This window comes from Hemitrygon akajei, chromosome 7 (genome assembly GCF_048418815.1).
Source record: "Hemitrygon akajei chromosome 7, sHemAka1.3, whole genome shotgun sequence".
In the NCBI taxonomy this organism is placed as follows: domain Eukaryota; kingdom Metazoa; phylum Chordata; class Chondrichthyes; order Myliobatiformes; family Dasyatidae; genus Hemitrygon; species Hemitrygon akajei.
This window is the reverse complement of record NC_133130.1, coordinates 137207967-137220656: the sequence shown is the minus strand read 5'-3', so window position 1 is coordinate 137220656 and position 12690 is coordinate 137207967. Positions and strand designations below refer to the sequence as shown.

General features: G+C 41.4%; 1 protein-coding gene across 1 annotated transcript in view; it reads right to left on the bottom strand.

Annotated features, from left to right (window-relative positions):
* cacna1ba (calcium channel, voltage-dependent, N type, alpha 1B subunit, a) overlaps nt 1-12690 on the bottom strand; it is an 846233-nt gene that overhangs the window by 125371 nt on the left and 708172 nt on the right. Inside the window, exons 25-29 of the mRNA XM_073052070.1 lie at nt 11060-11156; nt 10201-10361; nt 8165-8302; nt 5628-5829; nt 1455-1619 (exon numbers count right to left, since the gene is read on the bottom strand). Coding sequence (XP_072908171.1) covers nt 1455-1619; nt 5628-5829; nt 8165-8302; nt 10201-10361; nt 11060-11156 — 763 coding nt within the window. The remainder of the gene's footprint in view (nt 1-1454; nt 1620-5627; nt 5830-8164; nt 8303-10200; nt 10362-11059; nt 11157-12690) is intronic.

Genomic DNA, 12690 nt, shown 5'->3' with positions numbered 1-12690 from the left:
GTCCCCGTCTCTTACCTTCTCCCTGGATCCCTTCATGTCCTGAATCTATCAACGTCTGCCTCAAATATACATAAATACTTGGCCTCCCACAGCTGCCTGTGGCAAAGAATTCTACAGATTCACCACTCTCTGGCCAAAGAAATTCCTTCTCATCTCCATTCTCTAAGCCTCTCTATTCTGAGGCTGTGTCCTCTGGCCTTAGACTCTCCCACCACAGGAAACATCCTCTCCACATCTACTCTATCTGTGTCCTCTGGTCTTAGACTCTCCCACCACGGGAAACATCCTCTCCACATCCACTCTATCTGTGTCCTCTGGTCTTAGACTCTCCCACCACAGGAAACATCCTCTCCACATCCACTCTATCTGTGTCCTCTGGTCTTAGACTCTCCCACCACAGGAAACATCCTCTCCACATCCACTCTATCTGTGTCCTCTGGTCTTAGACTCTCCCACCACAGGAAACATCCTCTCCACATCCACTCTATCTGTGTCCTCTGGTCTTAGACTCTCTCACCACAGGAAACATCCTCTCCACGTCCACTCTACCAACACCTTTCACCAGTCAACAGGTTTCAGTGAGGTCACCCCGATTCTTCTGAATTCTAGTGAATAAAGGCTTAAAAATAGCTTAAAATTAAATAAAACTCTCAACCCCTAAGCAGGGGCATTATGAAATATAGCATATTATTACACTTGATTTGAAGGCCAAACGACAATTATAAATTGCTTCTTTATCGCACGTTCAGACAGCTCCTGGATCAGCTTACTGCCTCACAATCAGTCCAGTATCTTATTATAACAGGACAGTTCTAAATTTTCCACTCTGTAAATGTGTGTTAATGACAGAACTAATGAACTAGTGTTCAATGATCACACATGACTAACTTATACCTTAAAAAAAGAGGTGATTTCCAGTTGTCTGGAACACCTTCACTTACGATTAGTTCACAGGTTTGGAAAAAAGGTCTAATTCAGGTGTTGGCTGATAGAAGTAAAATGGTTATGTTGAATCAGCTAACTTTTACACATTCCTCCTCATTGAAGTCAGTGGAAATCTGAGAAATATCTATTAAGTGCCCTGTATTGTTATAAACTATTGCTGTAAGTTAGAATTTCTCTAGTATTCCTCAGGATCAGATAATATTGGTAACTCAAACTAGAGCTAACTAATAAAAATGGGGTGGTGGAGTGGGAGGGGGTTTAGTCAACACCTTCAAGAATGGAACCCCGCTCAGCTGGCAACTCCAGTCCACCTCAAACCACGTTTCTTGCCTTGAGCCCTATCCTAGGAAGGTGGATTTTTAGGATGAATAATGACAAGCAAAATGTCATGTAAATAGAAATAACAGTTCTTAAAGCAGAAGAGCTTAGCTTTATAATTGAAATTTGAAGTTACTTCTCTGTGACAGCCAAACTCCGGGTTCATGGAGCGCTTGGCTGAGACAGCTCACCTTCATCATCAGCACGATGGTGTTGAGTGCGATCATGGCCATTATAAAATATTCAAAAGGGGGGGAAACCACAAATCTCCACATCTTGTACTGGAACGTCTGCTTGTTCTGTGGCATGTATCGCGTAAGAGGCTTGGCACTTATAGCAAAATCAATGCAGGCTCTCTGGAAACAAAACAGCAAAAGGTCTGAATCAGACAGAGGACATTTAGCCGGAATGAAAAGATGGAGAAACAGGAAGATTGCACAGCGTTCGATGGTGGAGCCTGTGCAAACCTTCATAGGGCAATTTCCAAAAGCAAAAATGAGGTGGATGCTCCCACATCCCTGACTGAAGATGAAATGTTGTTCCTTGACTTATGAAGGGCTTTGGAGACCATTATAATCCCTCTCTGTTTCTATTTCTCTCACAGATGCCTGACCTGAAGGACACTCCCAATATTCTCCTTTGTCATGTGACTCCCTTATCCACTCATCCCTTCCCCACTGATCTCCCTCCTGACACATCGCCGCAAGTGTGACAAGTGCTACACCCACCCCTACGTTTCCTCCCTCACCACCATTCAGGGCCCCAAACACTCCTCCCGGGTAAGGCGGCACTTCACCTGCGCATCTTCTGGGTTCACATATTGTGTCTGGTGTTTTCAGTACAGGCTCCTCTGCATCGATGAGATCACTCCGTCTGCAAAGAAGGCATGATCTCCTAGGGGCCATTCATTTCACAGCTTCCCATTCCCATTCTGACATGTCTGCTCACGGTGTCCTCTATTCTCACAATGAGGCCATATGAAGGTTGGAAGAGCAACATCACATATTCTATCTGGGTTGCCTCCAACCTGATGGCATGAACATCAATTTCTAAACTTCCAGTGATTTCTCTTCCCCCTCCTTCTCTACTTTTCCATTTCCCATTCTGGTTCCTCTCTCATACCTCCTTCCTCTGATGCCCCTCCTCCTTTCCTTTCTTCCTTCATTCACTGTCCTCTCCTGTTAAATTCCTTCCTCTTTAGCCCCTTATCTCTTCCACCTATTTCCTCACGACTCTGTACTTCATTCCCTCCTCTCCCAAACACCAACCTTCCCCCTTACCTGGACTCACCAGTGGCCTACCAGCTTGTACTCATTCCCCCCCCCCCCCACCTTCTTATTCTGATTTCTTCCTCCTTCCTTTCCAGTCCTGATGAAAGGTCTCTACCTGAAGCATCGACTGTTTATTCCCCTCTCTAACTCCCGCCTGACCTGCTGATTTCCTCCAGCATTCTGTGTGCTTCTCAATATTCTCCAGTTTATTTCAAATTTGCAACATCTGCAGGGGTTTGACTCCCTGGATCCAACAATTGCTTGCCTCTCCCACTGCTTTCATTTTTCTCTTTATTGACACCTCATCCGGAGAAATCGACTGCAATTTACAAGTCTTCAGGGCTCTCTCGGCAGGCGCCACTGCCAAGTGTGTCACTCAGCCTCTGTCTCCTTCCTCTCAAAGACCTTTCCTCTATCTGTGTTGTCAGAGTTCCCGATTATTAACCCTGTTTATCTTGCCACTGGTGATGGCTGACTTATTTTCAACATTTTCTACTTTTATTTAAGCGTGCAATATTAAATGACCGTGAAATAAGAAAACTCCTATCCTGATGTAGGGTCCAGGCCCAAAACGTTGACTGTTTACTCTGCTCCAGGCATGGTGCCTGACTTGCTGAGTTCCTCCAGCGTTTTTTGTGTGTTGCACGAGATTTCCAGCATCTCCAGAATCTCTTATAGTTAGAAAACATGAGATTTGTACAGAAACTGTGCCTTTTCAATGCATTTCACATACGCCAACTTATATTGGTTCTTTGCCAAATCACTCAACACAGTTAAGATGCACAGACAGCTGTTAGCAATTTGCAAGATTAATTTCTTTCATGAAATCTACTTTTAACCTCCTCCATCCATTTAGTCCCTGTTATTAAGATTCATTCCTGAAGTTCCGCTACTGGGTAGTGAGGTAGATTACCTGAGGCTGCAGCAGGAGATAAATCAGGTGGAAAGTTGGGCAAAATGGTGGCGTATGGAATTTAATCCCGGCAAGTGTGCCGTGATCCACTTCGCTAAATCAAATAGAGGCAGGACATTTACAGTAAATGGCAGGCCACTCAGGAATACTGATAAACAGAGAGACTTAATGGTCCAGAAGCATAACCCTCTGAAAGTGGCAACGCTCATAAACAGAGCAGTACAGAAGGTGTATGATATGCTCGCCTTTTGGGTTATGGCAAAGAATATAAAAGATAGGACACAAGGTTGCAACTTTACAAAACACTAGTTAGGAGTATTAATACATGGAGTATTTTGTGCAGGTCTGGCTACTGCATTATGGGAAGGATTGAATTGAATTGACTTTATTACTAATATTCTTTAAATACATGAGTAAAAATCTTTAAGCTACATCTCCATTCAAATGTGCATTTATAGTAATCTATAATAAATATTATGTACAACAGGATAGTCAATATAACATAGAAATACAGTAGTGTCAGCATGTGGTTGTGCTGGGAGGGTGCAGAGGAGATTCATTAGGATGCTGCCTGGATTGGAGAAATTTATTTATGGGAGGGATTGGAGAGGCTGGGCCTTTTTTATCCTGGAGCAGAGGAGACTGAGGGATTCTTTGGAAGTGTATAGAATTCTAAGAGGCACAGATAGAGGAGGTAATCATAATCCATTGCCCATCGATGGGGTATCAAAAACAAGCAGACATTGGTTTAAGATGAAAGGAAGGGTTTTGAAGGGGATTTGTGGGAAAGTTTACTTTATGTAGAAAGAGGCACCTCAATAGGCAAGGCTTAGAAGGATGTGGACCTTATTCAGGTAAATTGGATTAAGGCAGAAGAGTAAACAGGTCAGTTTAGGCAAGGTGGGCTGAAGGCCACATCTCTGTATGGTACAGCTCTGCAACTGTATGAAACACTCCATTTCATACTGATTTATTAATCACAGTGCATTTCCTACATTACGTATTTCAATTCTCTGTCACAGTCACAGTCTGTCCTTTCACTGTCCATAAGACATAGGAGCAGAATTAGGCCACTTGCATGTTGAGCCTACTCTGTCGTACCATCATGCCTGATTTGTTACAATTCTCAACCCACTTCTCCCACCTTTCCCCCATAACCTTTCGCATTCTTACTAATTAAGGACCTCCACTTTAAATATACCCAATGACTTGGCCTCCACAGCTGTCTGTGGCAATAAATTCCACAGATTCACCAAACTCTGGCTAAAGAAATTCCTCCTTATCTCTGCACTAAAGGCATGCCCTTCTAATCTCAGGCTGCACCTTCTGGTCCTAAACTGTGCATTCTTTGTTCTACACTTTTATTGTTTGGTGGAGGGGCGAACAGACCGAGGCAATTAAAATTAGGAGGGACGGGACAAATCAATTCCCTGAGCAGGGAAGTCAACAGTGATTTAAGACATCGAGTTGAAGAATCCAACGGGAGTCAAGGAAAGAGCTTCACTCCCAAAGAGAGGCGGAGATCTACAACTCACTGCCTCAGGAGGATGGAGGCAGGAAACTTGCTGTACCCCAGGATCTAGATGAACATATGGTGTGGTGTCACTTTCAAGATTATGGATCAAGAGCAGTAAAATGGGATGACTTGCAAAAGTTCTTCTCGCTGTTAAATTTGAATGATTCAAAACATAATTAACTCTGTACTCCCCCTTCACTACCTGCCTTCACCATCCCAAGTGGGTAGCAAACAAAAATTATTCTCATGCAGTTGATGTAATCATTCGTAAATGAATGCAAGGAAGCCACCTGTGGTAATTTGGGGTTTGGAATATTTTTTATTTATCTTTATTCAGATGCAGCATGGAATAGGAATCCTAATCATGGGAAATTTACAATGACCAATTAACCTACCAACCTGTCTTTGGACTGTGGGAGGAAACTGGAGCACCCAGAGGAAACCCATGTGGTCACAAGGAGAATGTACAAATTCCTTACAGGCAGCGGTGGGAATTGAACCCGGGTTGCCTGTACTGTAAACTGTTGTGCTAACCACTACTCTACCGTGCTGCCCCTAGTTCCTATGGTTGTTTGCATATGGAATAGGAACTAGCTCCTGGAGAAATTCAGAATGCTGAATCACAGACAAGTCGGACAACAGCCGGTAGATCGGTGGCGCCTACCTCATTTTTCTCCAGGCTGCATTCAGACATCACCTTATCACCCTGTTCCTGGAACGTGATGATAATCAGAGCAACGAAAATATTCACAAAGAAAAATGGGAACACCACAAAGTACACAACATAAAATATGGACATTTCCATCCGGTAGCTGGGGCTGGGCCCCTGATCTTCTTCTGTGGCATCCACAGAGTGCTTTAAAACCCTGGGGAACAGAGAATAAGAACTGCGTGAGGAAATTACAGTAACTCAACTTCACTTGCCAAGTAGAAAACTTGAACTAAAAAACTGCATGGAGTTTTTTTGTGGACTCTGAATATTCACAACAACAAAAAAAAAACATGTTCTCATGGTCTTAATAATTTGGATATATATTGAATTCTCATATCATAGCTGAGAATGTTATAATAAATCCCTGGTTTTCAAGTGAATCAATTTGCTTTAACATTATATTTTTGTACATTATGTGTGATTTATATATAGCCTTAAATGATTTCTCTAAAATGCTCTAAGTAAATAAGTAAACACAAGAATATAGATTTTCCACTGAATTTCCCTTAAGTTCCTGCAGTAATTTCAGAGAATCTACAGAAACTTCTTTTTACAGGATTTCCATCAACATAAGTGCCACCAGAACCCTGATAGAGTTGCAGCATGACGTGCTGAATTTAAGGATCATTGTTACATCAGAAATGCAGACAAGAACTCTGTCCATCTCTCCAACTCCTGAACTTGCCCCTAATGGTGGCCTTCCATATGATATTGCACCCGAGTTGAAGATCCACCCGCGTTGCTGCTGCATGATTGGTTGATTAGATATTTGCATTACTGAGCAGATGTTCCTGGTAAAGTGGCCACTGAGTGTATGTCTTGGTCTTTATCCGATGCTCCGGGGTTTCTCATCCCACCCTGAGCTCACTATTTTCTGCAGTTACTTTTACCATTCACCAACTGCATGACTTTCAAACAGTTCTGGGAAAAACACCAGGAAGTTCAGCCAAGGGAAAACACAAGAACAGCTTCAAAATTGATAAAGCTTTCTATCTGATAATGTCAGCTCCTTTCAGATAAAGACTGAATGTATTGGCTCTTTTTTTTCTATTTGCTAAGAAGACAACGATACAACACAAGGACACAAGACAGCAGAAGCAGGAGTATGTCCCTGGGCCCCTTGAGCCTCTCTCACTACTCAATAGATCATGGCTGATTGTCCCCAGCCCAGATCCCCACGGGCCTCAGTATAACAAGCTTTGAAAACCTCCTCTTTAAATACTTCAAAATATCCAGCCCCATTATCTTTCTGGAGTAAGAAACACCAGGGATTCATCACCCTCTACACCTGGGGACCACAGACACCTTGCTTAATGGTATTGGCCCATGGGCCAATAAAAGGTTGGGAACCCCTGCTCTGCACAAATACATTTTTACATACCTTGATATTAAATGACCATTAACTATGTCTCCTCATCTGAAATTCTCCAACTGGTATAAATTTTTTGATATGCTTTATCAGATCATGCAAGTTTCGATAATGACACAAGTCATTCGAATAAACTCATTAAAAAAACTACAGGCCTAACCCATTTAACTTTCCTTGTTTAGATAATTCACACATTTCCAGAACTAACTTGATGAATCTCTGCGGGATTGCCTCTAATGTTACTCCATCTTTTGTTCCTACATTCTATGTCAATGTTACCACATACACAAAGGACCCTCACTATCCAGGACATGCCCCCTTCTCATGACTACCAACAGGGGTGGTCCGTGAACCCACAAATACTACCTCACTATTTTGCTGTCTTTGTGCACCTTTTTTTATATGTGTATATATTTTATATATATATATATATACATACATATATATATATACTTATTTATTATGTATTGCACTGTACTACTGCTATAAAGCACTGAATTTCACAACATATGCCAGTGATAATAAATTTGATTCTGAATTATGATCTGACTCCTTTCTTAGATATGAGGACCTAAACTGCGTTCAATATGCTAGACACAATGCCTAATCTTAACAAAACCTCCCAATTTTGAAACTCCAGCTCTTTGCCATAAAGGTCAAAAGGTTGTTTGCCTTCTCAACTACTGACTGAAACTGCCTATTAACATTTTGTGATTCATCCACAAAAAGTACATATCACCCATTCACTTTTCCTGGAAACATCTTGCTAACAAAAAATACCTTGGAAGTGTTGAGGCCAACATGAAAGCAGAGATGACCAAATGTTCACGATGTCAACATTAAGGTACTGTGAAAAAGTGCCTGGTGACCACAAAGTAGAAATCAGATTGCACAAATCTAATCCTGCTGCCAAATTATTGGGGAGCTTCCTTTATCAATTACTCTTCTTCAGAAGCTCAGTTAAACATGTATAGCCTTGGGCATTTTAATTTACACAATAGGCAGTTACACTTTCAAGACACATTAACGTGCAGAGGTAATCACAACTGAACAGTGACGTGCTGGTGCCCGGATAATGCCCAATAATCACCACACAAATACAACTGAATGTAATACTTACGTTGGCCACCCTTCACCGGTTGACACTGTGAATAACGTCAGTAGGGCCCAGAGCACGTTATCGTAGTGGAAATCATATTTCTTCCATTCCCTGGGTTCTGCCTCAATTTCATCATTGTCATAAACTAGGTACTGACCCCTGCAAAATAACATTAGAACAGGAATTGCTTTCACCTTCCAGTTTTTTGTGACCCAAGAGAAACCTGGCGGAGAACGTTTGGAATTAGATAGTTTTGAATGCAACACCAGGCTGCCCCAGCTTTTATTGACACTTAGCTTGGAATCTAACTCTGAGGTAAATACCTACTTGGGACAAATTGGCTCCATTAATCTGGAACTCTTACATAGGGTATCAAACATGTTTGATTTTTTTTATTGAATTTTGCACTTGGTCATAATGAAATGTGAATCCAGATATTGGGGCAATATCCCCTCCCCCCCAAAAAAGTGTGGTATTCTAAAGAATTTTTCATGGAATGGTTGAGATATTGGTCAATGCACAGCTTACACTGTTCAGATAATGGTGTGGCTAAAGCCGCACATCAATAGGTGCAAGGAGTAAGATGCCAAATCATTGGGCCTGGGATTGAACATGACTGAAGCAACCACTGAAGAGGAAGGTGGGCAAGAGTACTGGCAGGAAATGCCTGATGGAGCAGACAGCTGGTTCGTGGAGAAAGCTGCTCAATTTTCACCATAACTGGAATTTAACTTGGTCCTATCTGCCTGGTGAGAGCAGTTGCAATCAACTTGGCCATTTATCTTCGGAGAGGACACCAGTTTTATTCTAATTTACTGCATGAGTAGCAGGGAACAGCCAATCAAATTGTTCTTATTAAGACGCTCATTGGGCTGTCCAGGCCAGGGACAGTTGAGGGCTGTTCAGAGCCAGAAGTGGTTGAAAGGTATATAAAGGTTCATAATATTCTTTACAATTACTTATTTCAAAATCAAAGTGGAAGTTATTTGCCTAGAAACTCTTCCCCTGTTATTAGCATAAGAGTCTAAGGGATAAGGGGCACTCCTTTGATGATACCAACGTGCATATTTTGGACGGGGAGGACAGGTGGCTTGAAGGAGGGGTTAGAAAAACCACCTTTGTCAAACTGGAAACCCAGCCCTGAATAGAGGGGGTGGGGTACAACACCACCTATCAGCTCCCAACAATGCAGCCCTCACATCTCTACCTGGGTGTCACCACAACAGTTCACACCTCCTTCCATGCAAAGATTAGACTAATGACCCTCATGTGATTGCTATATCTTTAAACAACTCACAGAGTTTATAACCTGGAAAACTCCCCACCATGGATTAGAATTGAAGACACCTCTTGGATAAATGGTGAAACGTCTTCTAGGCAACACAGAAAGTCCAGCTGCCTTGATTTGCTACTGCTTGATGCACAGTGTCTAATGGTGTTGCGCTGTGTTGTGACACGATGAAGCTTCAGAGAAGATTCAAAAGGACATTGTCGGGATAGCAGGGCTTGAGTTGTCAGGACAGGCTGGGTAGACTTTGACTTTCTCCAGGAATGCAGGCACCCAAGAGCTGACTTGATAGAGATAAAACATTACGAGAGAAATGGGCAGGGTAGGTAGTGATTATTTCCTCAGGATAGGGGTGTCTGAGACTAGAGGGCCTTGGGTTTTTGGTAGAGGGGGAGGGAGGAGGTTTATGGAGGATGTGTGGATAGAATATCCACACAAACAGCACTTGGTGTTTGGAATGAGCTGCTGGAGGAGGTGGTCAAGGCAAAAACAAAAATGACATTTTAGAAGCATCTAGACAGGTAGTTGAATGCACAAGACATTGGTAATGTAGAATTAATACAGGCAAGTAGGATTACTATAGATGGATGGAATGGTCAATATAGACAGGGCAAGCTACATGACACTCAGTCCAATAAAGTCAGCTGAATTACCAGCACTAATGTTGCTGTCTGGCACTTTGTTCTACCACAAGAGGAAGAGGGTTGTGAAACATTAACTCAGCTTCACACTGCATTCCAGTTTGTCACGTTCATTTGTTAGATTTTACCTGCAGTCCTTTTCCAAATCTTTTGACTCATCAGTGCAGTAGAAGAATTTGCCCTTGAAGAGCTGCACAGCAATGACAGCAAAGATGAACATGAACAGCATGTAAACGGTGAGTATGTTCAGAACATTCTTCAGCGAGTTCACCACACAGTCAAAGACAGCCTGAAGGAAACACACCTTAAGTCAGATACTAACAGAACATCAGAAACAAGATGAAACCAGGAAAGGCATTGCCATGTTCCAATCAAACTTAAAGGATTACTGAACTTTAAAATTGATACCTCTTGAGATCGTGGGCCCCAAGTTTAACAGGCAGTGATCTCTGACCCATGGGTAAAAGGATATTTACATCTTCATGTCAGTGAACATCACTGTGACAGCATTAACAACCATATTATAACATTAAATGCCTGAATTAAACTTCAATTGTTCAACTAAGAACTTGCCAAATCTTTATCTTGCAGCAATTATGACAGGAGGAGGACCTACTTAAGGTGGTCCTGCATCGCCTGCACAAAATTTAAAGCAGACATTTGAAGACTATTTCGCGATTATATTTGAAATGCAGGTTAAACAATCTTTTTAAAGATTTGAACCTGTTGTGTAGGACACATTTTCACAGAATGTGAATTGAGTAGTTCAGGTATTAACAGAATGTAGCATCTAAACCAATTTCATGCTATACAATGCCTAATGAAGAAGAAACATAGCTAGACTTTGTAAGAAAACCAGCTTTGTAGAATGAAAACTAGTTGTGTACAAACTATAGTGGCCAAAAGGAAACATTTAGTTTCTTGATTTTACCAGCATTTCCCCAAAATGCTTTCATTGCGAAAGCACGATAATTCAAAATTCAGTACCTTTAACTTGGGCAGACGTTTGATAGTCTTCAGTGGCCTTAGGACACGGAGAACACGGAGTGACTTGATGGTGTTGAGGTCCTTTCCTTTGTTCCCGCTGACAAATAAAGTCCAGGAGTTAACCACCATTGAATGCAGGAATGAGGCAGATAAGAATTACAAACAGAACACACCAGAGAAGGAGTGAAATGTTTAGTGGGAATAATTGTATAACACAGGGAGGGCAACCTCCAAGACTTCCATTACTGGAAGCCTTGATACGTAAAAGAGAAGACGCTCGAAAAAGGATCTAGTGCTTTCCCGGCATATATGACAAATAATCTCTTCAGCCGAGTGCGGGTATCAATTTAAAGAAGGTAATTAATATTATCATCTTTTCAAAATTGTGACTAAGATACTTTCATAAAAACACATAAGTATATTCAAATAGATAGACTGTTCATTGGGGAAACCACAATCCACTTCATTATGATCTTGCACTTTGTTTAGCTGCACTGCACTTTATCTGTGGCTGTTATACTTTATCCTGCATTGTTATTGTTTTACATTGTCCTACCTCAATCCACTGTGTCATGATCTAATCTGTATGAACAGTATGCGACAAACTTCTCACTATATCTCTGTACATGTAACAATAATAAACCAACACCAATATTCAGAATCACAGGAAGCTTACCAGTCCTGTTACTCACGAACATAGATGTTTGACCCATTATCTCAGTAGGCCAATAAACTGAAGCAGTGTATTCATTCTCCAATTAAACCCACTACATTCAGCCCATCTACAATTACTGATTAAAACTGGTACCATACGTTACAGAGGAAAGGGATTAACTGACTTTGTAGTTTTGTCTTCATTCAGTCGAGGAGTCTGAAGTAAAAATGAAGATAAAATGGCTGTTCTTTAGTTCTGTAACTGCAATAAGATGTTTTACTTCAGATTACTGATCTGATCTGAATTTGACATGTATAAATTCAATGAGAGTCCATCTCACCCCGTTTGTCCAATGCTTTATTCCTGATTAAGTCCTTCCTCAGCTAGATTCCAATGATTTACTCTGGATGAAATTCATTGGCACTTTCCTTACAAATGAGGCAAGGCAGACTCTGAGACAAGACTCCAAATGAGATTCAAATTGTATGCTTGTTTTGTTGCAGTAACCAGGCAAACATTTGTGCAAGGACAAATAAAGTCTGCAATATTTTTAAAGAATTGAAAAATGAATAAAAAGAATCTTGACGGGCATAATTTTGGGGAGGTGCATTTTGTGCAGATATTTTATAGCCAACAGATGCTGTCTTCATTTCCCACAGAGCTCTGCCTCAGTTAACAACAAACACAGTGATGGACTCCGAGCACTGACCATTTTAATGGAGAAGGGAACATGTCACTATCTTAGAGGCAAACACTGTCACTAACAACATAACAAGAGAAGAGAGGCTGTTGATAGGGCAAAATTACAGTCAACAGAGTGAGTTGCAATGTAAAAGGTGGACAAAATCGAAAAGGGTGATTACGGGATTGAAGGTGTAATATTTGAATACATGCAACATATGGAATAAGGTAGATAAACTTGTAGCACAGTTTCATACTGGAATGTACAAAATTATAGGCATCGCTGAATCATGGC